This window comes from Scardinius erythrophthalmus (genome assembly GCF_964197995.2).
Source record: "Scardinius erythrophthalmus genome assembly, chromosome: 14".
In the NCBI taxonomy this organism is placed as follows: Eukaryota; Metazoa; Chordata; class Actinopteri; order Cypriniformes; family Leuciscidae; genus Scardinius; species Scardinius erythrophthalmus.
This window is the reverse complement of record NC_138234.1, coordinates 6,477,555-6,504,441: the sequence shown is the minus strand read 5'-3', so window position 1 is coordinate 6,504,441 and position 26,887 is coordinate 6,477,555. Positions and strand designations below refer to the sequence as shown.

At 37.6% G+C, this 26,887-nt stretch overlaps 5 protein-coding genes across 13 annotated transcripts in view; 1 reads left to right on the top strand and 4 right to left on the bottom strand.

The window, feature by feature from the left end:
- Positions 1–1,973: 1,973 nt before the first annotated feature.
- LOC308701877 (uncharacterized protein) lies at positions 1,974–10,640 on the top strand. 4 transcript variants are annotated; one of them, XM_081384345.1, is made up of 4 exons: positions 1,974–3,324; positions 5,929–6,343; positions 7,308–7,382; positions 9,582–10,640. In XM_081384345.1, exons 1-2 carry the CDS (start codon positions 2,452–2,454, stop codon positions 6,271–6,273), a joined length of 1,218 nt encoding a protein of 405 aa, XP_081240471.1. In that variant the 5' UTR covers positions 1,974–2,451; the 3' UTR covers positions 6,274–6,343; positions 7,308–7,382; positions 9,582–10,640. The 4 variants fall into 4 exon arrangements, with proteins under 4 accessions (XP_081240471.1, XP_081240472.1, XP_081240473.1 ...); XM_081384346.1 differs by having other exon boundaries at positions 9,491–10,002; XM_081384347.1 differs by having other exon boundaries at positions 2,103–3,324; positions 7,308–7,378; positions 9,582–10,632.
- On the bottom strand, positions 7,209–12,818 carry mydgf (myeloid-derived growth factor). The gene is made up of 6 exons (XM_081384350.1): positions 12,547–12,818; positions 11,262–11,312; positions 10,349–10,410; positions 10,099–10,180; positions 9,543–9,615; positions 7,209–7,873 (listed from the first exon to the last, which is right to left on the bottom strand). The coding sequence occupies exons 1-6, from the start codon at positions 12,694–12,696 to the stop codon at positions 7,794–7,796; spliced, it is 498 nt and encodes a 165-aa protein (XP_081240476.1). The 5' UTR covers positions 12,697–12,818; the 3' UTR covers positions 7,209–7,793.
- Positions 12,819–13,963: 1,145 nt separating this feature from the next.
- On the bottom strand, positions 13,964–18,057 carry loxl5a (lysyl oxidase-like 5a). Its single transcript, XM_081384682.1, has 7 exons — positions 17,193–18,057; positions 16,566–16,674; positions 16,348–16,485; positions 15,558–15,714; positions 15,358–15,453; positions 14,229–14,344; positions 13,964–14,151 (listed from the first exon to the last, which is right to left on the bottom strand). Exons 1-7 carry the CDS (start codon positions 18,022–18,024, stop codon positions 14,145–14,147), a joined length of 1,455 nt encoding a protein of 484 aa, XP_081240808.1. The 5' UTR covers positions 18,025–18,057; the 3' UTR covers positions 13,964–14,144.
- Positions 18,058–19,738: 1,681 nt separating this feature from the next.
- Positions 19,739–22,994, bottom strand: mibp (muscle-specific beta 1 integrin binding protein). 5 transcript variants are annotated; one of them, XM_081384686.1, is made up of 8 exons: positions 22,767–22,994; positions 21,894–21,984; positions 21,336–21,384; positions 20,995–21,169; positions 20,604–20,675; positions 20,415–20,521; positions 20,240–20,325; positions 19,739–20,148 (listed from the first exon to the last, which is right to left on the bottom strand). In XM_081384686.1, the coding sequence occupies exons 1-7, from the start codon at positions 22,790–22,792 to the stop codon at positions 20,240–20,242; spliced, it is 606 nt and encodes a 201-aa protein (XP_081240812.1). In that variant the 5' UTR covers positions 22,793–22,994; the 3' UTR covers positions 19,739–20,148. The 5 variants fall into 5 exon arrangements, with proteins under 5 accessions (XP_081240812.1, XP_081240813.1, XP_081240809.1 ...); XM_081384687.1 differs by lacking the exon at positions 21,336–21,384; XM_081384683.1 differs by having other exon boundaries at positions 20,995–21,384; positions 22,767–22,913.
- A 915-nt stretch (positions 22,995–23,909) lies between these two features.
- Positions 23,910–26,887, bottom strand: part of atcaya (ATCAY kinesin light chain interacting caytaxin a) — a 14,037-nt gene continuing 11,059 nt past the window's right edge. Inside the window, exons 12-13 of one of the 2 annotated variants that reach the window (XM_081385143.1) lie at positions 24,661–24,726; positions 23,910–24,572 (exon numbers count right to left, since the gene is read on the bottom strand). In XM_081385143.1, coding sequence (XP_081241269.1) covers positions 24,542–24,572; positions 24,661–24,726 — 97 coding nt within the window. In that variant the 3' untranslated portion in view covers positions 23,910–24,541. The remainder of the gene's footprint in view (positions 24,573–24,660; positions 24,727–26,887) is intronic. The other variant, XM_081385144.1, reaches the window with a different exon arrangement.

The window sequence follows — 26,887 nt, the reverse complement described above, 5'->3', positions numbered from 1 at the left end:
CTCCATTTGACCTTCCCATTCCCAATGTGACTGGAAGTAATTACAGCCACAATTCTTAGCATCTTTATTTATAATTGATCAAAATTGAGTTAAAACCCCCGAAATTACCCCCAAAATAGCTGTATTTATTTACAAGATGCTAACTGGACGCCACTTGTATACAGTATGAGGAGGTCATGAGACGAGAATGAAGCATACTTGTGTTTCAGTTGTTCATTTAGCAATATATTTCTATAAATATAAGTTTACAGTGTGTATAGTGTAAGCAGAAAAAGTAACATCAAGATCATGAGTTTAAATATTAAGTAACACACACTGCTGTTCAAAAGTTTGGGATCGGTATGATTTTTAATGCTTTTCAAATAAGTCTCTTCTGCTCACTAAGGCTGATTAAAAGTACATTAAAAAAACTGTAGTATTGCGAAATATTACAATTTAAAATTAATATTTTCTATGTGAGTATCTTTTAAAATGCAATTTATTCCTGTGATCAAAGCTGTATTTTCAGCATCATTACTCCAGTCTTCAGTGTCACATGATCCTTCAGAAATCATTTTAATATGATGCTCAAGAAACATTTATCATAATTATTATTATCAATGTTGAAAACAGTTGTGTACCTTTTTTTTAAAGATTCTTTGATGAATAGAATGTTAAAACGAACAGCATTTATCTGAAATAGAAAGCTTTTGTAACATTATACTCTACCGTTTAAAAGTTTGCTGTCAGTAATATTTTTTTTTGAAAGACATTAAAGAAATTAATACTTTGATTCAGCAAGGATGCATTAAATTGATCAAAAGTTACAGTAAAGACATTAATAATGTTGCAAAAGATTCTATTTCAAATAAATGCTGTTCTTTTGAACTTTCGATTCATCAAAGAATCATGAAAAAAGTGTTTTCAACATTGATAATAATAATAAATGTTTCTACAGCAGCAAATCATATTACTATGTTTTCTGAAGGAATTTAATGATGCTGAAATTTCAGCTTCGATCACAAGAATAAATTACAGTTTACTATATATATCAACAAAAGAAAAGTTATTTAAAATTGTAATAATATTTCACAATATTACTGTTTGTTTTGTATTTTTAACTAAATAAATGCAGCCTTGGTGAGCAGAAGAGACTTCTTTTAAAAGCGTTAGAAAACGTACAGATCCCAAACTTTTGAACGGCAGTGAACATAATAACAAAATAAGCATCTAAATATGCACTTGGGATAAAAGTAAGAGTCTGCAGTCGCAGAATAAGATTATTATTTTTTTCAGTTGAATGTACTGTGGTTTGATATGAATCAGAGACTGTGTCAAGGGTAAAATTCTTGACCTTTCTCAGAGTGATCGGTCAAGATTATGTGGAAATGAGAAAAGAACCGAAACTTAAAAACACACAAGCGGCTGTGAGTCACAATGACGGAAGTTTGCATTTGTGACCTTTCAGTTTTGCATAGTGGCATGGAACTGTAACCAAACAACAAATAAATACTTTTAAAAAAAACATGCGTGACTTTCAGGTTAATCACATTCAAGGTGACATTTCTGATGCAAAAATGGCACTTTGTGGAATATGATTGTTTTTAATGTATGTTTTTTTTAGTTTGTGATGCGATGCCACTGCCCTAATATTAATCCCACAAGGGGTTAATTATAAGGTGGTTAACTTAAAAATCATTAGAAACTCATAAAACTGTTGTGGTTATTAAAATGTTTGAAAATGCAGCAGAATTCAAACTTCTTTTTGAGAACCCCTCCATACCAGATAAACCCGAAATAAACCAAAGACATGAAGAAGTAGTTTCATGCTGCAGTGTGCAGGGTTATTAATTTTAAAAGTCGCATCCTCATGCATTTTTTTTTTTTTTTTTTTTTTTTTTTAGGGACTAGTCCTACTTGCGCTGCCCCATAAAGCACTAGAGGGGGAGTCTTCTTTTTCCCTGGCATCCTGCTATAAAATCCTGGATGTAATTGTAGCGTACTGAGGCAGAACAGGAGTAATCAGATCAGTCCCGAGGCTGGGAACATACATGGAGATTTAGCATCGCCACTGGATTAAACCCCCCCTTTTACTGATTGAGGTACGATGAGTTCCTGCAAGTAGAGAGAAAGAGAGAGAGAGAGAGGGAGCGAGGAAAAGCCGTGAGAGGGAGTGGGAGGAAGAATCAACCAGAAAGGGAGGCAAGCGCAGTGCGAGCGAGCGAGAGAGAGGGAGTCAAAGCCAGGAAAGCAAAGCAACAGCCGGTGGAACAGAAATGCAGGGAGTTTGAGAGAGACAAGGTGGAAAACGGAGGCTGACGGGACGCCGGGAACAAAGCAAGGTGAGAGAGAAAAAAGGGCAAGGATCCAGAGGAAGAGAACACACCAGGAGGAAGCAAACCCCGGGAAGGTGGGGGTCAGAGTGGAGACACAAGCAAGAGAAAGTTTGACAGATAAGAAAAACATCTGGTAATGACAAGGCCGGGACATTTAAAGACGGGACGTGTCCTCTCGAGAGTCCCATTCTTAGGCCGAAGAATGTTTTCCGAGACAAAAGGGGTCGGAGAGCAGTGCATTCAACCCATTAACCCATCCCAAAATGGACCACAAGCTGACCTCCTTGCCTGTTTTGGGAATGGGGAGCATGTATTGAACAACTGTGGACCAAAGGTGCAGAATTCACCCCTGAATGGATACACTCCCAAGCAATGTCTTGCCTTTCAGGGGGGTCGACGGCATGACGTAACTGGTCAGATTTGCCATAGGAGTGTGCGGTGGGATCGGCCGCAACATAACAGCGTCTCTGTGAACTACAGCTTGAGAGAATGCAGCTTTGTAGGCCACCGGCACCAGACCGAGACACACCCCTTCTTGAGGAAGTGTGCTTTGGACACGCCAACAGAGTTCAGAGGTCATGGAAACTGTGGAGAGCCTGTTTGTGCGGCGGACCAACAATCAGGCTCTGTGCAAGTGGCCCTGCAACATGGACCAAACTGGATGGAAATGAGTGACGCTCCCAATGCGACCTTTAAGAGGGATTCAGAAATCTGCACTTGTAACGGACAGGGAGATTTAAGTAGATGCCTTGGACGTGTAATGCAAGACTTGAACGGACCAAGTCTGGCGCGTGAAGTTATGCAGTCAACCAAAGATGTCAACAAACCCAATACGAACCATATTAAGTGCCAAGGAAAAGTTGCCCAAGTGGATCTAAATGAACCAGGACGAGGGACTTTTAGCTCTAAGCAGTCGGAAAGAGCAATTCGGGACCAGATCCAAAGAGTTGTTGTGAATCTCGAGGAGGTTTTACATGGCCTGAAAGAGATACATCTGGAAATGAAGGAGGTAAAGGTTTATCTATCACTTGGGGATGTTAACAGATGTTCTTCATATTGAGGACAACAAAGGGCGGCGTTTAAATGTTCTGTTTGGTTAAATCCCACACTCTTTAATATCCATCATGAAGTGCTGGATACTCTTAATGGTCGTACTTTAGATAACGCACGGACCATGAGTTTTGAGCTTTCATATTTATCTTCATATTAATAATTAATACTGTTTATAGAGACCCCTGAATTTATTGCACATTTGGCAATTTCACTTCTGTGAGGCAGGGGATAGTGAAACTTTAATGCAGAGAGGAATGATCTGATACGCTCCATTTAGCAAATGTATTCAGTATCGGAGAGGAACGTTGGCCAGTGGTTTATGTTCCTCTCAAAAGAGCCGCTGTCCGTCGCAGTTTCATAATCATGTAAACACTCTTGGGTGAAATGTGCCCTAACATAAACTTGAGTAGTACTCTACGTTTAAAGGGATAGTTCACCCAAAAATGAAAAGACTTCCGTCCCTCCTTTGACAGGCTACGCAACTACCACTTTGACGCTTCAAAAAGTTCATTAAGAGATCTAAACCGCTCAATTCATATGGATTAGTTTTACGATCTCTTTATGAAAGTTTTAAAGTGTCAGTGTGGTAGTTGCGTAGCCTGTCAACGGAGGGAGAGAAATCGCTCAGGCCTTGTCCACGCTAATACGAAATTCTCAAACACATACATTTTTAAACAGCGCCAGTTTTTTGCACTATTCAAGGAAAATCCATTAATTTTCTTTGCATATAAACATGCCATTAAACAGATTGGCTAGTTTTACTTTTTTGACGGATCTTGCGTTATATTGAAATGCGTGTTTTCGTTAGCATGTTTACTTAACTATTATTTTATGTTTATATTCAGTTTAAGTACTTCCTCCTGTCCCAATAACAACATCATGGCTGTAAGTTTTAGGTGTTCGTGCTAGTTAAGTGTTTAAAGTGTTAGTTTTCGTGCTGTAGTCTGGACTGTGAAAACGGAGGTTATTGAAAAACGATGACGCAAGTTTAGTCATGTGACGCAAGTTTAGTCATGTGACGCATATTGTAACCCATAGATATTCATGTTTATACCAGTATTGTGCCTGCTACAGTATGTGCTAATCACTTTCACACAGTTGCTAAAAGATGTTACTTTGCACAGTCCTGCAAAGATGACACAAAATTCACTCGCATTTGCTGTCCAGAGACAAAACATGAGAGCAGTTGCATTTTAGACCAAACATATAATGTTGATTGCGTGCGACCTGACGCATCAGTGAATGGCGAGATATTTAGCTAAATAAAATGATCCTGCCAGAAGAATAGCATGAGAGCTTCAGGTTATACTTTATTTTAAGGTGTCATTGTTAGTGTAATTATACATTTATCCATGTACTTACTATAGAGTTAGGGTAGGATTAGGATTTGATTGAGGGTTAGTTGCATGTAATTAAGCATAATTTACTGCTATTACTATGGTAAGTACATGTAACATATGTAACAAGGACACTGTAAAATCAAGTCAGTGAGCTTTTATGAGGGTTTACACATGCGCTGTAAGGTGAATTTAGTGTTTTCCGCCATTTCACTGTGGATGAGAAACTTAGAAAACGCTAGTGTGGACGGAGAGCGTTTTGAAACAAAAAATCTATCCGGATTAATGTAGACGTAGCCTCATATTTCATTAAAAAGATCTTCATTAGTGTCCCAAAGATGAATGAAAGTCATGGGGGGTAAGTAATTAAAGGGTTAGTTCACCCAAAAATTTAAATTCTGTCAGTAATTACTCACCCTCATGTTGTTCCAACCCCATAAGACTTTCGTTTATCTTCGGAACACAAATTAAGATATTTTTGATGAAATCTGAGAGCTGGATCACTCCTCCACAGGCTTATGGACACTATAACTTGCTGGCCCAGAAAGTGTATTAAAGACATCGTTAATATAGTCCAAGTGACTCCAGTGGCTCAATCTTAAGTTTATAAAGCGACGAGAATACTTTTTGTGCGCAAAAACAAACAAAAATAAGACTTTATTCCACTTTTCATTTCCTTCTCTCTGGACCTCGAGTCTTTTCACGTAGTGTTTTTGCGTAGCGCGTCTGTGTTGCACGTCACCACGCATCACACACATGACCAGAGTCGCCCAATAGTGAGCCTACGTGGTGACGTGCAACATAGACGCGCTGTGCAAAAACACTACGTGAACTAACTCGAGGCACAGAGAGAGAATGAAATGAAAAGTGGAATAAAGTTGTTATTTTTGTTTGTTTTTGCGCACAAAAAGTATTTTCGTCGCTTTATAAACTTAAGATTGAGCCACTGTAGTCACTTGGACTATATTAACGATGTCTTTTATACATTTTCTGGGCCAGCAAGTTATAGTGTCCATAAGCCTGTGGAGGAGTGAGACAGCTCTCAGATTTAAGTCTTACGGGGTTGGAACAACATGAGGGTGAGTAATTACTGACAGAATTTTCATTTTTGGGTTAACAAACCCTTTAATGAATGACATGAGGGTGAGTAATTAATGACAGGATTTTTATGTTTGGGTGAACTAACCGTTTAACTATATGCATTGTCATCCTCTGGAACTCAGGTGGTCCAGAAGATAGACCTGCTGACGGCTGACATTGATATTTGCAAAGAGGAACAAGGGGACACTTTAAGAGGAAAGATGGACACGGAAGTAGCGTCTTCTCAAGGAGTCAAAACACCGACTCCATCGGTGTCCCCACCACCATATCCGACCAGAGATCAAAAACTGGAATCAACTCAGGAGACGGTCACTTCTCCACAACATACATCAGGGCGCCGGAGCAAGAAGCCTCCTCCTTACCCTTTTGCCAGGACATTGGGAAGAGTAAATCCCAAAGCAAAAGACAAAGGGCAGAAGACGCCGCCCTACCCCATTAAACGGACACTGCTCTCGACCATTGTTTGAGCAGACCGTGGCTTCAGGACACAAAAGCGGAGCATCACTCACTCGATGTGGTATAACAGGTGCCGTTCTAGTAAGTTTGATCCTTACTGGATCCAATAGAGTGCAGAAGCAATTTAATGTCTGGTAAAGCCTCTCAGACAGCAGGTGAACCATGTAATGCTTTTTCGCTTTAGGTCTATAAAGAGGACAGGACAGAAACATCATGCACTAATAAATCTAGAGAGTGACACGGGTGACTTCTTAGCAATACTGTACGCAAGTCAAAGGTAGCGATTATTTCTAGCCTTAGATGACATCTGGAGTGGGAAGCAATCTCAATTCCTATTCCTCTGATCTCCCAGCAACCCCGCCCATCTGTTAAAGGATTATTTTTTTATTGCTTTCCTAACTCTGGTCTAGTCCCCTTGAAAAATGTGCCTTAAAAAATATGATGTTCTCAGATACACGTCCTGAGGGTGTTTAAGCAAAAATCACAATGCGACAGTGCAAATGCAAGCACTTTTCAACAGGTACTGAAAGGAAACTAGGTTAAGCACACTTTTACAGCATTATGTCTCCCTCATGTGTGCTGCAATGCTCATGTCAAGCCTTTTGAAGATGTAGGACCGTATAAAGCATTTTCTGGCATGCTACAGAATCCACTGTATGAAAAAGTCACGCTTTCACATGCATTTCTAAAATTGCTGACAATGAGGTTTATGACACGTTTCAGATGCTCAGATGCTGTGCAGATTTAACAGAGATATGGGCAAATATCACATTATAACCAGAATCTGCACACTTAGAAAGAATTTTAAAAAATACATTTTAGCATATTTCATTTTTATTACACAGATCCCCTCAAAAGACACGGCTGCAGATTCTGTTGCTTGAAAACAGACTGCACCTACAAAAAGGCCATTTGATTAGGAAATTGTGACGCAAGAACCAAAACGTTCTGATAACAGATTTATTAAAAAATTCCAGGACATCAGCTATCAGAATAAAGCACGATTGGAAGTATAACTGTTTCTCTGTCTTTTCCTCCACCACAGAAATAATCAAAGGACTCTGACATACCCCAAAGATTGTTGTGGGAATTCTCTACAAGCGGCAGCTTAAGAAAGTAAGTAGAGTATGAGCATGAATGCGCTCTTGATAATCACATTTGCAGGTATCAAAGCTGAAACCCTAAACCCATAAACGCTGCCAAGAATAGAAATCAATCTACTGTTCTGAAACAAATTTGAAGAAGCCTTCATAACACCTCAGAAATATGAATAAATGTGCATTTTTCCCCCCTTAATGTCCGATAATAGATTTGTCGTCTACCTCATTGGATGATCAATCCAGTTTATGGTCATTGACGCAATGCTGCCTCTATAGAAAATCTCTGTAGTATTTCCTATCACAGGAAGTTCCCGTGTCTTGATTTCCTTTGCTTGATGTATATCAGTGAACAGTTAAGTGGCAGAGTGTCTATAGCCGTCAAATAACCAATGTCCTCGCGCAATAGGACAATCCTCTTTCGGATCGGCCAATCAGAGTTCATCGTGGCGTGTCCGAGCAATGACAAGGAGCTTGGAAAGCTCGGAACGGAATTTCCCATCTCTGTGGGTCACTAAAAAACAAGATGTGAATGATTAGAAACATACAGTCAGTATTGAAATTGCCATGATTGTATTTATTTCTATGACTTGGAAAAACAGATTTCATCATGAAATCGTGTTTAAGTACCATGATTGGGTCCTCTATGCATCTACCAACCCAGAAAATGACAAAAGTGACAACCCAGTAACTCAGCATGTCAAAAAAATAAGCTGATCAGATTTCGCCCTCCTTCTGACATAGGAAGGGGATCTTATTATAATATTACCGCCCCTTAATCTGCACGTTTACGCCATTTGGTTTCGCAAGAGACAACAGTGTAACCAGTTCTAAGCCAATGGTAAAAGTTCATTTTATTTTAACACTATTTGACCAAAAAATGTCTTATAAAGACATCAGGGAACTGTGTCAACTTGAGTAAAAGTTAAACATGACGGTACATGCAAGTCGATGAGATGAATCAATGTAACTCCACAACCACTACATAAATGTACTAACCATTTAGAAACGTCCATGTGCGTCCAAAAGTGCAAGTCTCTCCGTAAGGCTTCACTCGCTACTGGTTATTTCTGAGATTTTGGATGAGTGAGATTATTCAGTGTTTTGTTATTGGATCCGAAACTCGTGTAAAGGATCCACCCTCTTCTGAACGGAGGCGGAGCTACAGCTCATTTACATTTAAAGGGACACACACACAAACGGTGTTTTTGCTCGCACCCAAAAAGTGGCAACTTTGACAAGCTATAATAAATTAAATTAGGGCTGCTCGATTATGGAAAAAAATCATAATTATGATTATTTTGGTCAATATTGAAATCACAATTATGAAACATGATTATTTCACATGACTTTGGGAACGTCTTGCATTTATTAAAAATGCACCTTTCAACAATTCTTAAAAAAAATCGAAATTTCAACATTTATTGTACTTTTTGAACTATTAAAATAAATAATATAACAGATGATACTTCAATAAGTATTTTAATTTTCCCGCAGGTCAGCCACTTATAATGCGAGAAATTCCTCCGCAAACATTGATTCACTTTAGCATGTAGATTGTATGAGGAGCCTAAATTAATCCACACAGATTATAAAATCAAATCTATCATTTTAAAACTTTCGCAAAGACGCAATTTCACAAACCGCGTGAGTGTTCAGCGGTGCCGTGTCTTCTCTCTCTCTTTGTCTCAGTCTCTCAAAATGGGTTGGACAAGGCAAGCGTCGAAACTACACTCTCGCGTTTAGGAGTCGGGACATGACGGAATTGTCACTTGCACAATCGGGCCAGCATTGCATCGTAACTAAAGTTGATCATATTCACTTCTTTAAGTCTTATCAGTTTAAACATTCAAGCTGAGAGAGTTTACGGCTTCGGGAGGGGCGGAAGTGCGTGTGTCATTCAGAACACAAGACAAAATAAGAGTGTTCAAGCAAAACAGAACATGGCAAAATAATCGTTTTTACTCGATTGATCGTTGGGAGCCAAAATTGAAATCGAAATTCAATTAATTGCACAGCCCTAAATGATATGGGGGGAATTTCACAGACACATTCTGAGGACATCATAGATTTATAATACATCCTGTGAAAAGGGGCATATGTCACCTTTAAAATTCACTGATTTTCTCAGGTTTTTTCTCGGCTGTATGAACCCGACTGGAAGGAGTAATCTGCTGACTCACCTGTAGACTCTGACACAATATACTCTTCTTCCTTCAAAGCAACATCCCTCTGTCCTCCCACGGCCGTCTGGGACTGAGAAGAAGAGAAAGAGAGAGGATGAGTGACACGAGACAAGCCTAGAGGAGTGGGCCGGATAACAAAGAGATCTCGTCTAAAAAAAACACATGAGACATGAACTTTTCTTATTTCCACCAGGGACAAGGCCACTAGAACGGCACCGTCATCCCGCTACTGAGAATCTGAAGATGAAGATCTTTTCACACAGTCTTGATATGCAACACCTGTATAAAATAGGGCTGACTGCTTTTGATCTGAGAGCGACGAGCGTTAGGAATCTGAAATAAGGTTTGATCTGTGGCAAATGTCAATGTCACGACTGAGGATAAATTTTAAACATGCTTTTCTAAAAACATGTGCCAATTCTTTTCATGCGCAAATAAAAATGTATCTTAGTCTATGAAATGCACAGGTTTCTTCATATTGAATCATACCTATTGCTGAGTGTTTCACTCACTGAGGTGGTGTCAGGTAGTGATGGATAGCTATGATACTTACATATGCGGTGGCGTACTCAATCTTCGCTCCTTTTATCTCGGCTTTGAACTGGGTGAAAAACAAGTAGGACTTTCCTTGAGGCCTATCGTGAAAATGACAGAGAAAAATCAATATCGTTCCCTCTTTCATCTCAAGTTTCACAACACTGTTTGAAAACACAAGACTAGATTTGCTTGTACCTCTACTTTTTAGTATTGCATATTGAGTAGAGCTTTTTATAACACCAATATAACAGCGTTTTTAAAGTTACCTCCATACTGAACAGGAAAACATCTGTTCGTCGTCACTCAGTCCGACGCTCATCTGCCATTGCTACAGGGAATAAAAGCACAAAGGGTTCACATTTAAGTCAGAAACGGAGCAATTTTGTGAAATCACGACGGTGCATAATTGCTGTAATTTCCCGTGTCGTTAGTGGCGGAGTGATACATTTCTTGATGCCACAACAATAGCTGAGATTGTCTTAATTTAATTGTGTCTAAATTGTGACACTATACATGTGTGCTAAATAAAAAATAAGCAGGACAAACATACAAACAGCCAACATAAGTCAATTCTGATAACTCCTTTGTGTGTGTGTGTGTGTGTGTGTGTGTGTGTGTGTGTGTGTGTGTGTGTGTGTGTGTGTGTGTGTGTGTGTGTGTGTGTAAATGAATGAAAGTGTATCTAAGTGTGGGAATGGAAGCATATAAACCAGAGAGTAGCTGTAAAGTATAACAGATATACCAATAGTAAAAGCAACAAATAATAATACTAATACGATATCACTGGAAAAGTATCAGTAACAGATATAACACTAGTAAAAACCTAAAATAATAACAACAATAAACTAATTTCATCAAGATTTGGGGTTTGGGGAGGGGGGATGAGGAAGAAGGCAAATAAACATAATGGTAGTATAATGGTTTTAATTCTTCTAATAATAATAATATTATTAAATTATTATAATTTTAATAAAGTTATATAACAGACATCTCATCACATGGGATTGCAAGCAATAATGAATAATACATATCTATATACAAGTAGCTGCCATTCATCAATAATATCTAATACAACTGAATTAATCTAATAACTGGCAAAAGTACAAAAATCGCAAGTTTTGTTAGTGAAGAGTATTTATATTTTGAGAACTGTGTATTATCTGACAGAATATGTCTTACCTCGTTGGTTCCTCCTTGTGATGCATATGTGAAGGTGCATTTATACTTTTTCTAAAACAAGAAATAGATCATTGTGAATAGATAAACAAGCTTCCACCCACGAAATATGCAAATTTTCCAGACTGATCTTTTGAGAATGACTCTGTATTGAAATGATGCTGACCCTTACAAAAATAACCATGGTAACCATCGTTCCTGTCAAAAGCCTGACAGCTATTATTACTACAGTTATAAAAAAAAAACTGACAATGACAAGGATTCAGATTAAATGCTGATTTAAATTTGATTGGCGAGGATTGAAAAACCATGGCCACTGGTGTCACACTTGACACAACTTATGTTTGAATTATGATATTTGATATAAAGGGATTGCACACCCAAATTAAATTAAATACAATTCTTAATTTATTCGATAGCTTTATGTGAGGGACAGACCAAAATATTACGCTCTTTTGTAGCTCTTAAAGGTATAGTTCACCCCAAAATTAAAATTCTGCCATCATTTACTCATCCACACCCCCAAACCTTTATACATTTCTTTCTCCTGATAAGCACAAAATAAAATATTTTGAAGAATGTTGGTAACCAAACAGTTTTTTTAAAAATACATATTATGGAAGTCAACTTTTTGGTTACTGACAGTTTTCAAAAAAACCTTCTTTTGTGTTTAGCAGGAGAAAGAAATTCATACAGGATTGAACCAACTTTAGGGTAAGTAAATGAAGACAGATTTTAATTTTGGGGTGAACTAGTCCTTTAAGAGCTAGAGCGCAATATTTTGGTCTGTCCCTCACAAAACTATCGAATGGCGCAAAGCTGATATGGAAGATTATTAATTGAATTTTATGGAAAAAACGGATTTGGATACGGAGTTGGAACGATATGAGGGTGAGTAAATAATAATATATATATATAAAAAATGTATTAAAGAAACTATATTTCTTTAACGTTTTTTTGAGCCGTTAGGGGGCGCGCTCAACGTCAGCGCCTCCACAACAGTCCAATGAGAAGATGACGTGTGGATTTCCTTTCAACGCGTCGCGGTTATTCAAACACAGTATCCATTCATTACTGTATAGAGTTTAATATGAACGTTTTTTAACAGATACTAAGTACAGTAGGGCATATAGTTTCAAATGTAATAATGACTATGTAAACACGAGATCGAGTCTATGCTAATCATTGAGGAAAAACCACGAAAATGATTCGTTTACATTTCTATCCAACAAAACATGTTGTTTTATAAATATTGCGTTGCTATTGTATTAATGTGCGTAATTCTCACCAGTTTAGCTGAGAAAGTCTGCACAACTCCTCCAGGTTTGACATCGAAGTCGAGTGTTTTGGTCCTGTCAGCGGAGGCGCGCGCCGCGCACAACACAACCAACAGTAGCAGAAGCTTCACACACGAGCTTATGTGATCTTCGCATGCCATGATGCTTTATGGGTGAGAGATCTGTGCTGATGTTGTGATGAGAAGCTGCCAGCACTGTTCCTGTATGTTCTTCATAGGATGGGATAGTTCTGTGAGTCGAGGTGTTGAGCATCTAGTGGACTGGAGTTGAACAACAACTCAGTTCTACAATTTACAGTAGCCCAAAAAGGATCCTAATTGGACACTTGGGTAAATTACATTAAAATATGCATATATGAAAATGTATGAATAATTTTCATGATCATTACTGTGATTGAAATATCACTGAATTCAAATTTTCCAATGATTGGAAGCATTAGATGTCTGTAAAACATATGCAGTTAAATCCTCAAGGGTATATATTGCAACGCAATATACATTTCATTCGGGACTAGTTGGAAAGAATTACTTAAGTTGCATCTGAACTGGAAACACACTGGCTCCTCTCTGTAACTTCTAATCATGAACATTAACAATTTTACAGACTAGGTAATGGATTAATTGTCTGAATTAAGCATACCAGCATTCGTCAGACATTTTCTTCTTCACTTCTCTAAACATCATTCACCATCATAATGTGTCAGTTTTCCCTAAAACTAAGTACATTGTCTATGATTTACAGTCACCACCTTGTCTTTTTAACTACTCTTGAAAATTGCAATCTACAAAATACATTTGAATCAAATTTCCACAAACACAGAATTATAATCACATTTTGCTCATTTTAACACTTCCAAAAGAAGTCTTCTCCGTTGTCAACAAGGATGGAGATTCCTTCTCACATATGAATGTTTCTCTGTCCACAAATTCCACACGGGAATTCCTCTTTCTCGTGTCATTTTAAACGTTCGGACAAATAGGAATGTTTCCGGGACGTTGTTGGACTCTCAGCATGTTTGGAGATCTTAAGCAAACTGAACTTTTATGACTCTGATGTCTGGCTGTGTTGATTTGACCCCATAGACCCATTTTCAAATGAGCCATGACCTGAAATACTTCAGAAGATCACATGAACCAGTGGTTAAAAAAACATAAACTAGTAGTAAAATCGATTTATGAGTGGACTATAGAAATCTGCCCTTGCATTATACATGTTTTTAATGCTGTACACCTTTGTGAAACACTAGTATTTTATTAATCTTCTTTGACTGAAACTATGAATGTCATTTACTTGATGTTTACTAAAACTTTAATTTGTGTGTTTCAGTGGGAAATTACACCAAATTACAGAAATAAAAATAAAATATGATGAAAGAAATAATAAATGGAACATGAATGACAAAAGTTTAATAAAAAAAGATTTTATTAGCATTATGTTTAGCTTTACTAAATATGTCACTTTGATAGAAGAGTCTGTTGAGAACATAAATTTAGATAAATAAAAATAAGTCAAGTTAATGCCCATTCGATCCATATGACAATGTGACTTTGGTTGATTTCAGCTCTGGAGGTTTGGATGAAGCACTGGATCAGTAACTGTGAAATAAATAAACATCATTAATGCGTCAGCAGTTTTAATAAGATTTCTGATTCCACTCCTACTTTAAACTCACCCTGTGATTCTGCAGTTGTGTGCTTGGACGTACGACCCCGTGTATCTGATGTCACATCTAACAACGTTATTGGAGAAGTCAGACTCTTGCACCTGGAAACCTGGGTTCACGGTCACCTGTCAGTGGTTCACATGGTTTCAAAACATGTCTCTAACGTTTGGAATAACTCAGGGTCCGTTTACATGACAACGATGCACTAAAAAATGAAAGTTTTTCCTTTGCATTTTACACGTACAGACAACATAGTCAAAACGATCCCCTTTCACACGGATCTGTGAAAATTATTAAAAATGCTGTATTCTGCTGCCAGGCCAGTAGATGGCGATATCACTTTGTAAACAAACACTAAAGGTCCTTGCACAGTGAGTCCGAAATTTTCGGATGTGTTTTTTCGTATTCGTCATCCTAAAAATTCGTCCGAAGGGTGTTAATTAATCCGTTGCGCAAAAATTCGCTAAATAATACAAAATGGCGTCTTCAAGCAGTGAGGATGGTTTTGTTGTCCTCTCTCTTCTTAAAAAGAGAAAAAGAAAGAGGAAAAATTAGGTCCATCCAATCCTGAGATTGCGTAGAGAGGAAGGAGAGTTCACTGCGGGATTATCTCGAGCGATTCAAGGATTCAGTGGCTCAGTTTGATGCTTTGCTAGCGATACTGGAGCCACATATTAAAGAAGACCACCAATATACGTGTACCAATTTATCCTGAACAGTTCTGGATTTTGGCGTTCGCTTGTACGATGGCTCTGAATTGTCAAAATACTTCTCAAAATGTTTGCTACGGATGCGAAAACACAGAAAATTTAACCCGATCCGAATATTTATATGACGGACGAAAGTTTCGGAGACAGTGTGTAAACGTGATTGAAACAACATAAGGTCGTATCTATTTTTTAACGTGCGAAAATTTCAGGCGCAAATTTTAGACTCAGTGTCTGCACATGTAATATGCATAACGTCACCGTTTTCACAAATCCGTGTTGTTGTATTTTACACGGAGGCAATAACGCTATAGTTTGCGTTTTCAGGCCCCCAAAACTCCATTGTCGTCTAAATGAACGCCAAAAGTTTTCAGTTGTATTAGTTGAAAAAGTTGTTGTGTAAACGGACCCTAAATAATCCCATGACTCACCTTTAGAATATAATCTCCAGGAGAAACATCGGTAACATCAATCCACTGACAGTCGATGTTGGCATGGTAGGTGTCATAACAGCCTGGGCTCAATCCCTGCTCCAACAAAGACAAAATCTTCTAAACTGGCTGATAAAACAGCTTAATTGTGGAATAAATAAGACATTTTTAATTGACATGAGTGACATTATTCTCCGCACCTGTGTGTGAGCAGTGCAAGCGTATCTTCTCCTCACACCTGGATCACAGCTGGTGTCCTCCAGACAGAAACTGGCTTTATGACCCTCAGCCACCTTTCTGCCCGTGGAGGCGTCCAGGAGGTCGTAATTGCTGAAGGCATCCATGCTGTGATAATGTCTTAGGATGAAAACAAAGTAATATAGTAAAATAATCATTTTGTTATCAAGAAATTAATAGAAGAGTCATTTTTAAGTATACTTTCAATTTCTGTAGCTAGTAACGCCAAGGTAAAAAAACCCACAAATCATTTAAAGTCCCCCTGTGGTGAAAATCCAGTTTTTAATGTTGTTTATATGTCTATGTGGTGTTTTTAATATGCTTTAAGACAAACCATGTGTAAATTCATAAGTTGACACCATTGCTGAGTATTTTCTCCTTAAAACTGCAGTGAACCAAAGACAGTCTCAAAAACACAGTTTGAAATCGCTGGTGTTTCTGACGTCACAAACTACCTTGTAACCAATCAGATCAACGTGTGATCGTCAACGAGTGGATTTCTGAGCTGAGTGAGTGAGTGGATGTGGGGCTCATTTGCATATTCATAGAGGCAAGGGGTGTAGAGTTACATTCAATATATTTTAAGGCATGAAGAAATTTATTTCAAGGAACAAATGTTTAAATATGTAATTTTGGTGATCAAAGATGAATTTTAAGGGATAAAATGATTGACTAGGGGGACTTGAACAAATATGCAAACATGTAAGTACATGTAACGTTCTTGATTAGATCATAAAGTTTTCAGAAACCTACTGATGGCAGCTGTGCCATTCCCATTGATGATGTGGTTTCACAGGGAGAAAATCTGCTGTGCCTTGATTTTTGACCCTCTGAGGAAACCGGAGAAGCACTCTGTAATCAAGGTCCCTCACTCTCGCACCGTACGCTGAACTTTAGGGAAAAGGCAAATATTAATTTAAAATGGTCAAGAAAAGTTATATTTTTTGCTGCTATGGTTCGAGTCAGTATACCTGGAGAGACAGTCTTCTTCGGCAGCACATCTTAATGTGTACATCTGCACTCTCTGGATATACGATGCAGCTTGGATATAGTATGGATCAGGAATGAGATCAGGCAGTCCTGGAAAATTGTATTAGTCTTATTAATATTTAATAAGCTATAGCCTATATATTCAAATGCAGTTTAGAAACCAAAAGTAGCCTCAACATTTAATCTCAGTGCTGTCTATGATAAATAAATGAGGTCGTTTGTCATTTCAAAAGTTGAATCAAGGTATCTGAACAACTTTTCAGTAGCCTATAAAAAAAAAGTCAAGTTCGCCTGAGGTAATCATAGCAACAGTAACTTAGGCCTACGCGGAAAGATCATTTTTCATCGGGATTGGACACAATATTGAGAAACCATGACAAGTAAATTGCCATTTATCACTTTACTTATAAATTAACACCATACTCTATTGGTTAAATATACCGTTTGTGTTTTAAAATGCTGATTTCTGGCCAACAGTGGGCGCCAAAAAGACGCGAGATCAACATCAGCTCGCGCCGCGAAAACGTCTTACTTTAAAGACAGTCGACAGCCCTGAAAGACAAGGTAAAATTCGCACATTGACTAAAAAGTTCAAAATGTTGTTTTACCATTATGGAAATACCTTGTACCCTGACCCGTTTCTCTGTGAGGAAATCTATTGGCACTTCCATACGGGAGCATATTAAAGTAGAAAGAGTTTCTGCTGTGTACATGAGGATTCGTTGGTTCATCACCAATCATAGTTTCTCCTCCTCTTTCCTCAACCTGGAAGCGAGGATTTTCCGTATTTCTGTTATTAACATATGCCGAAGGTGAAGCTAAACTGGTTCTTGATGAAAGTTTAGAAGTATTAGCAGTTTTACTCCCAGCCGAAGTGGAAAGTTGAGGAAGTGGATTCTCCTCAATATTGATATTGGGTTGTTTTTCAGCAGCTGCAGTGGGTGATGTTCGTTTTGGGGTTTTGGAAAGTATGTTATGGTGTCCTGGTGCCCTTGAAGCTTTCACAGGTGCCAGGGTAGGTTTTTCAGTTCGGGTCCGCAGTGCTTCATCTGAAGAAAGTGCAGATCTTTTTTCATGCAAAGACAACTGATTATCCTTCATAGGAGATGTACGACCAGACATCATGTAGTGTCTTGCATCCATACCAGGACTGTGCTCTGGCATAGAGTTTGAATGGACCACATGCCCAACTGTGTGCATCCCATTGGCAAAACGTCCCATGAAAATCCTGCCTGTTGGCATCATATGCCTCGTCAATAACAATCTTGTATGTTTTCCAGAGACAGGTGTGTGATATTGAGAACCGGAGCCCGGTAAACTGTAAACCTGTCTGTTAGTTTCCCACTTAATTGTGTGTCTCCAGGGTCCATTGCGCTGTGCAGTGCTAAAACACACTAAGACGCCCAGGTAGAAGAAGAGAATAAATGAGTAATTCTTCATTTCAAAGTTATTGGACCAGGATGCAGTAGAAAGTGTGGCACTTTGTGCTCCCCAAAGCTTTTAAATAAGAGCCCAGTATGAAGGCGGAACATTAGGCGTTTCTCCCTCCAAACTTCCCCACTTTTTCCTCTTGAAAGTTTCATAGACACACCACACTTTTACAAATTGGGTAACACTTTACAATAAGGTTCATTAGTTAACATTATGTATTAACTAACATTAACTTACCATGAGCAATACATTTGATACTGTATTTATTAATCTTTGTTCATGTTAGTTAATAAAAATAAAGCTGTTTATTGTTTGTTCATGTTAGTTCACAGTGCATTAACTAATGTTAACAAGATTTTAATAAAGTATTAGTAAATGTTGAAATTAACATTGAGAAATATTACTAAATGCTGTAGAAATCAAGTTCATTATTAGTTCATGCTAACTAATGAACCCAATTGTAAATTGTTGCCACAAATGGGAAATGTGGTGCCACTTTAATAGGAAATATGAAGTTAGTTGACAAAAACAAGTATAACAACTAAAATTAAGTAGAAAAAAGGCCCATAGACTATTTGTTTTGTAGTCTTTCTTCATTGCGGATTGAATATGACATTGTATATGATGTTTTTGCCACTAGAGGGGGTAAAATTTAATATTTGAGAGCATTTATTTAATTGCATAAGGGTTTATTATTGGCATAATTTGAATAAAATTACTACCTTTGTCAATACATTAAATTAAATATTATGAATGTCTTAGTCATACCATTATCACTAGAAAATCTGTCCTGCGAAACATTTAAACCATTCCAATCTTCCAATGACTACAATTGCTCCTAATAGCGATGAATGTCTTCACTTTCCCCTTCCACTTATTTCATTGCATAAATATTTGAAGTGAATGTGTAGGCATTTGTCCTATGAGAAAGGGACACTATTGAAAAGCACATAGGCACATTCAACACGGATTTTAAAGCATGAGCTAAGGGTTTATTCAGGAAAATGTCTAGACAATGTTTGTTTTCACGCAAGTTGAAGTTAAGCATAGGCTTTATTACACAGAGCGATACATTTTAGAGCCAAGCTGGAACTTGTGTTGGAGTGGAAAAGCTGATTATGGAGATCACCATATACATTTAAAGATTATATCTTTATGAAAATAATCCATGAGTTTAATGCAAGCTAATTTGGGAGAGAGAAAAAATAAATATCCCAGGAATGAGATTTGTCAGGTTATTTTTAATTTTTAAGACCTCAGAAGGAAAAAAAACATGGACATTAGTTAATGGTTATTTACGTTACTGGTCCTGTTATTTATCATACTACCATAGTATTCATTTCTTATCTTTAAATGCACATATTTATAGTATTTGATAGCTTTAAACCCATTACCTTAATTCTATTTTCCCCCTTGTTCAGATCAGGCTAATCAAAACAAATTCCTTTAGAAATATTAAAACAAATGGTGTCACAATGGGCAACAAATCCAGGGCATGGCAAAGAATACAAAGCACCAAATACACTTAAAATTGTTACAATGAACATTAGCATTTTCATAAAAGGAAGACCTTGGATTGAGTATCTGGGTAAGAAAAGTTTAAGAACCCGAATTAAAAATGTATAAATTAAACAAAAAGTAGAATTGATATACAGTTCAATAAGAGTTCGATAACACATGGTCATTGTGGGTGTAAAATGGAAAGACTTGACAAATGTAAATATAAAAGTCAAAGCACAATGTTTATTGGTTCACATGTTCAATCAAGCTTTGGAAGTTAATATTTATGTGGTAAACACCATTTCAAGAATGAAGTCACCAGGGAGTGCTTTGAAAGAGTCACAAAAACTATTAAAAAACGTAAAAAAAAAAAAAAACTTAAAAATATGGAGACAGTCCTTAAAGAGGCAAGTAGGGAAGCACCGATACTGAGCTCATGTACTCATAAAAATGCTCCCGATACCAACAACATTCCTTAAAGAGGTAATGCAAAAAAGTTCCTCCACAAGTATTTAAATTACATTCCAGTCGAACTATTTACAATAATTGCGGGTTTAAAAAACAAAACAGGACAATTCAAGTTAGATTCGTATTTACAATATAGTACAGATGATGGGCGGCAGCCTGCTCCTGCTGAAAGACAAAAAACAAGTTCCTTTATTATGGCACATAAACTTATGCAATTAATAATGCCACCTGACATCACCTGGATTGGCCATCTCACCTATAAGCGGTTCAGAAGTGTATTGTGGATGTCTTCGTAAACCTGGTTGTACATTTCGTCTTTTGTTTTCAAGCCATCCAAGTATTCTGTTAAAGTAGACGTGACACAAAATTAATATTTATCCAAAATATTGTGTGTTTTTGTTCAAACTCAATGTAAAGAACCTATATCATACCAATTGGCAGACCGCAGTTCTCCATGTCATATCTGTGTTTGAGGTACATGGGCCACACGTGACCATCAAACAGTCCAGGAGGGTCAGGAACGGTGTACTGCCTTGTACTGAAATAAATAATGCATATATTTATTTAAGCTGCTCATATTTAGCTCAATTCATGAGTGTTTATATGCAATTATGTCACACCTTCTCCGCCTCTTGCACTCCTCGTACGGGATGCTTATGTAATAGGACTTGTCAAAGACGTCCAGCAAAGGCCTGTTTAGGGAGAAAAAGATCAACGTCAAGATAAAAAGATCACAGCTTTAAAGTGAACACCGTCAATGTAACTGCGAACGAAGTCATTTACTGATTACTGTACTTCTACACAGCTGGTTTAGAAATCAGCACATGCCAGTTCCACGCCAATAGCTCAGAGTCTCCTTATCTACACCCCTGCAGGGAGTCACATGACTGGCGTGTACGTAGTGTACCCTAATGTCTCCTTACATGCACTGAGCATATGTAATCAAATGTCCCAAGAATCTAATCTTTTCAATTCATGCGCTTCAGGCCACCATGAAGTTGTGTGACTCACTTGTAGTTGTACAGTAGAAATCCTTCTACGATGAGAATGTGCACTTGGCTCTCGGGGTCGTCCATTTCTGCGGCCGGGGTCAACTGGATGCCGTGAGATCGGGCGAATTTAACTGGGTTCTCCTCCCAGCCCTTGATGGTATTCACCATGGCCTCCATATCCAAAGATGTGATCACTACAAAAGCAGAACAAAATATTTTAGCGCTAGCACAAACGTTGAATTTTAATTTAGCAAAGCCACACTGGAGAGAATGAAAATGGGTTGGGAGGGACATTTTAAAATCTGTGTTATGGGAGGCAATGCGTAGAATGAGATATTCTCTCCTACGATATATTCTTACCATCCCACTGTTTAAAGCCATCCGCTCCGACTGCTATCTGATCCGGCGGCTGAAATAACAGTGACCGGTAAAACACTGCAGCAAATGCCGTCATGTATATTACAGAGCCAGACTGCTGATCTAGAATCAGTTCTTGGCCATCATGACCTGATGAATAGAACTTGATAGATGGGAGGAAACTGATCTTGGATCAGCACATTTGACTTCTAACATGCCATATACACTGATCCTCTCATCACAGCCTTATACAAGTAACCAAATTAAAGTTTTATCAATTAATTAGAGGAAAATCAAATGTAAAGAGTCATTAAAGGATAGATTATATTAAAGTTAACATTACTTCTTATTTAAGTCATGTATGTAGTAGTACTACTAACAGACAAGAACAGAAAGCTACAATTAAAATGGCACAGCAAATTAAATGTTTAAAATCTACTGTTGAATAACAAAAATGATACACTACAAGGGCTCTTAGTCCTTAGCTGTAACTTTTAGAAAGCTGACAGAAAACCAGAAATATTAAATATCAATATTAAGCCTATATTTAGATGAACTCACCTTGAAAAAGTCATCCTGGTGAACCACACAGCAGTTTGGTAAGGCTTTGATTAACCTGTCCGTCAGGGTGGTTTTACCACCATTAGTCACACTAAAAATGAGTAAATAACAAAAGAAATGTTAAAAATAGTAATAGAGTTAAAAAAGAAAGTCAAAAAGCAAAACTATTAAACTTGTTTTTAAAGTATAATAATCTTTCATTTAATAGTGTATGTTAACAGTTTAATCATAAAATTGGCGGGATGGTTTCCTCAGTTGGTTCATAACAATAAAAAAAGATACCATTGTTGTTTACCCGCGTGTTCAATTCACGCAATTCATGTTCAATATCTTTATTTTATTTTTTTATTATCTTTATTATTACTTTCAATTATTTTATACGCTTAAAAAAATCATAAAAGTTACTTTCAGTGTCTTTAAAGTCACTGTTACTTTAATATTTCGTCCTTTGTTTTAAAGCAAATGGTGGGCACAAACACATTACAAATCACAAACAGCATTAAAAAGGAAACCTCAAAAAGAAAATTAATAAAAATACTGTTAATTTACTTCACACACATTCACAACAACAATACAAGAATAATAAATGAATAGATATATTAAGGCGCGAATAGCCGTTATAAAACATTCATAAACTTCGGCGCGCTCGCAAATTTAAATCTCCCGCTCAAAACATAAACAAACGTTTCAAAGCTCGCGATCCTGTGAAATCACGCATCCAACACGGCATGAGTGAGAATAAAAGACGGCAATAATATAATAAATTACTATCTGTATATTATATTAACTGAAATTTTCAAAAAGCCACATGGCTGGCTGGACTGTAACTATTACAACTAGTTGTTCATAATATAACTCTAAAAAGTCACTTACCCTCCTATTCCAATGATGTACTTCATTGTATCCGATCTGGTTTGAGTTTTACAATTTAAACTCCGCAAAACGCCTGAAATTAAAGGTTAGCTTAAAAAGGTAAATTTTCAATCTTGTCTCCGTTCTCCGTAGTGAATGACTGGTAATGGGGAACAAAGTTGCACGTGGGCATATAACCAAAGTCGTGCGTCATAGAGGGGGCGTGGCTGAAGTGCTAGGAAACCAATCGCGGATCACTCAGGGAGAACATTCATATAACAGATTCAGCCTATAAATTCCCACGAATTTCACGGACAATTTTTGTACGATTAGAACAAATAAGCGAACAGTTTTTTAATATTGTTTTTCTAAATCAGCATTAAGAAACTGTACAGTCAGCAGTCCTTTGAATCATTTTAGTTGGTTCTCTTTTTAAGACTGTAGAGCACATTTTTGAAACGTATATTAAAATTGACAAGTGTGTGGAAAGTTTACAGTTAAATGCCACACAATACAATATTGTAAATCATATGACAACTTATTTAGGTCTAGCCTGTCTGTTTTATGTTATCACAAAATGCTGACAGCTTATATCCTCAATGGACTCTCAAATATTTAGGTGAGGGGTCAGAATAATTGAAGGGCAAAATCACATGCATTGTGTGTGTGGGTACAGTTAATAATACATCACGTCTTTTATAATCAAAATTAAAAATTCATATGCACTTGAATGTTATTGACTAGAACTACTAAATCCAGGTGTGAAAGATCAGCTTACGTCAAAGATTATGGTTAATAAAAAGGTAATGTTTCCCATTTCCAAATGACAGTGAGGGTCATTTTTTATTTAGGTCTAAGAGTGTGACTGGCCACTCCATCGTAAAGACTGCTGACATAATAGTCACATACGCACATATAAATAGTCTGTCACATCATGGAAATACAAAAATAACTATCTTGTGATTAGATGCAAGACTTCTACGCAATTCTTTGTTGATTTGTTTGATAGGATAAGTTGAGAGGTAATATCCCACCTTTGTTTTAAATTTAAGCAAGAAATGTTTTTACCCTGTAAAGTCAAAATTTTACATTTATACATTAGCTTTCAGTGATCAGTGATTCAAATACAAAGATAGACAAAAGAAAAGACACAAACAAATCAATATTGTTCGCGTACACGTAGCAGAATGTTTAATTTTTCATAGCAAACATAAGGCAACATAAAAATACTGCTGAATACATTAATGTCAAAATGTTTTCAGAGATGACTGGCACTTATCATTTACAAAAGCTGCTCATTAAACAAGGGGTTAAAACGTTCAGAAAACATCCAAGAAAGGATTCCAGGCAAACAGAACTGGAGAAATGGAATAAAGTTACATTCGATTTGAGCGCATACACACAGAGAAGCACATGCACCACCAATCAAATCCTTGAGCGGACACATCCGTCGATTAAAGGCAGGTCACATGACATTCTCAGAAAGCACGGCCAATTTAAAAAAGCGTTAACTGCAAAGAGGCTACAATGCATGATGGTACACATCCTGATACCGAAAACAGCAACATTTCTCTGTGCGTCGTTCCATTTGTTGGTGGATTTCGAGATGCTTTCTTTTATTTTTATTGTGCCTTTGCAGACGAAAGCGAGATCAGATTGCCTTCTCACCCGCGTACTTACAATTCAAGTTTCTGCTTTGCTGCTGATCTGAAACTAGTTTTGCGTCGTCTAATATGTATATGAATAATTTGGGAATATGACAAATGGTCCAAGATCAGCAGCAAGAACATTCCCGCTCAGAGTCCAGGCTCTTCAGTCGTTGTTGTCCTGGAGACAGAAAGTTGTTTCAAGTATTTTAATGTGCCGTTATATGAACCAATCACGGAATAATGACGTGTTATGCGTGTTTGCTCACCTCTCTGGATTGGTTGGCTTCTGTTGCTGTTCTTGATGCTGTTGTTCTTTCTGTTCCTGCTCCATTCTACAAAGAAAAGTGCATTCTGGGTAACTTATTCTATTATCCAGTCACAATTGCTGCGTCCCAATTCGCATACTATTCGAAATTAGGATTAATGTTCCAATTCGTAGAGTGTTGAAATGAGTATTCAAAATATATTTTCGTCAGGTTAGATACTGATTATTAATTACTTAAACACCTTTATCTAAACTTTATCTACTTAACCGTCACTAGAGGTCGACCGATTCATCGGCCGGCCGATTCATCGGCCGGCCGATTCATCGGCCGATTTTTTGCATTTTTAACATAATCGGCATCGGCCAATATCCAAGTGTATCAAGCCGATTATTAGGCAGGCGCATCTGTGGGCAGCCTAGTGTTGTTGTTGTGGAACACGCATTCGACGCACGCCGCGCCTAGAGTCATTCTCCAGCAGAGTGAGCAGACCTCATCCAGTGCTTAAGGAAGGAGCTAAGTTCCTTGGAGAACACTCTTTTATATTTAATTAAAAACTTTTGATATGTTACTGCCAACTTAGAGAAAAAACATGAATAGGCGACATGACGTTCGGCTACTTTGAAATTGATAGCGTAGTTGAGGTTGCATTAGCACAGAAGGGTTGTTATCATGTCACAATAAGTAAGCAAATATTTACAGACAGTGTGAATCTGAGACTTTTATTTGTTCTGTTTGTGTGTCTTATATTTGAAAGGGTTGTCACTCAATGCAGAGAAATAAGTAATAAAAAAAGAGACCAACTATATAGTGAAGGACTGGCTTTGCTTTACTAGCGTCGTTGTCGCTAGGGTTGGGTAGCTACAGATAGACCCGGAGCTAATACGGCACTGGTGCCTTAACGACCGTTATTTACCGGACCGAATATCAACGCGCATTTCTGTGCTTCATATCAGTGCTACTGTTATGTCTGTGCTTCTCTTGGATGCTCTGAAAACGGACGTTAGAATAACAGAAACATTGCTTCGCTGCACTTGACACTAGTCAGCAGTTAACTTTAGCATTCCGTTAGCTAGCTGGATTAAACACGGTTAAAATGCTGGCCAAACAGTAGTGTAATGTGTGACTGTATTTCACTGTAGACTAGGGGTGGAACGGTAGGCTACATGTATTCGTATTGAACCGAAACGGTACAGGCGTCACGGTTCGGTGTATACATTTCCACGGAGAATACACGCTATAAAAATAAATAAAAGTCGCGTGCAAAGTAAATGCGGAACTACTGTTAGATACGCGAGTTCTTTAGGGACGCCTAATCTGTAGCTCCGCTTTAGCTCCGGCTGCGATGTAAAGATTGCAATGCTGGAATATGTTGTGTGTGTGTGTGAGAGAGAGAGAGAGAGAGAGGGAGAGAGAGGCGCGATCGAGATCGAAAAGTCGCGTGTGTTTAAAGTCGCAAAGTGTTTACTTATATTTGTGTGCGCGCGTGTGTGTGTGTGAGGCGCGGGCGCGATCGAACAGTGGAAACATAAAAACATACTCTGTCATTTTGTTTATCAGGACATCATTCAAACTGCAAAGTGTTTAAGTTACTGTTAATTAAAATGTTAAGGAAAACAAATATATTAATCTGAAATTAGTAGCAAATTAATTTTCAATTCATTCAATTACCAAACATATCTCAAGTTCTTTTTGTCTTTTGTACAAGTGCAGATTGGTAAAGTGTTCAATAAATGTTTTTGTTGAGAAATTTTGTCTATCTTAAGTAATTATTTGTGTTACATTTTATCTTTCAAATAGAGGTTAAAAACAAGCACATAATCGGCCAAATATCGGCCAAAATAAATCGGCAGCATTAATCGGCCATCGGCCGACCCAGATTTCAAAAGATCGGCATCGGCATCGGCCTGAAAAAAAACATATCGGTCGACCTCTAACCGTCACACATTCGCCATGTTTGTAGTTTTAATAAAAAAAAAAAATTCGATATAGAACTACAAATACGAGTAAAATGTGAAAATGTAAAATTGAAATGAGTATTGCAAAGATACCCGGATGGTCTACTTTTTCCAGTTGAAATCTGAGATCCGCGCACACACCAACGGCTAATATTACCCACAACCCATTGCACGTTGGACGAGGATTCAATTAGAACTACAAACATGAGTAAAAAGTGTTAAAAAACTACAAACATGGCGAATTTGTGTCGGTTAAGTAGATAAAGTTTAGA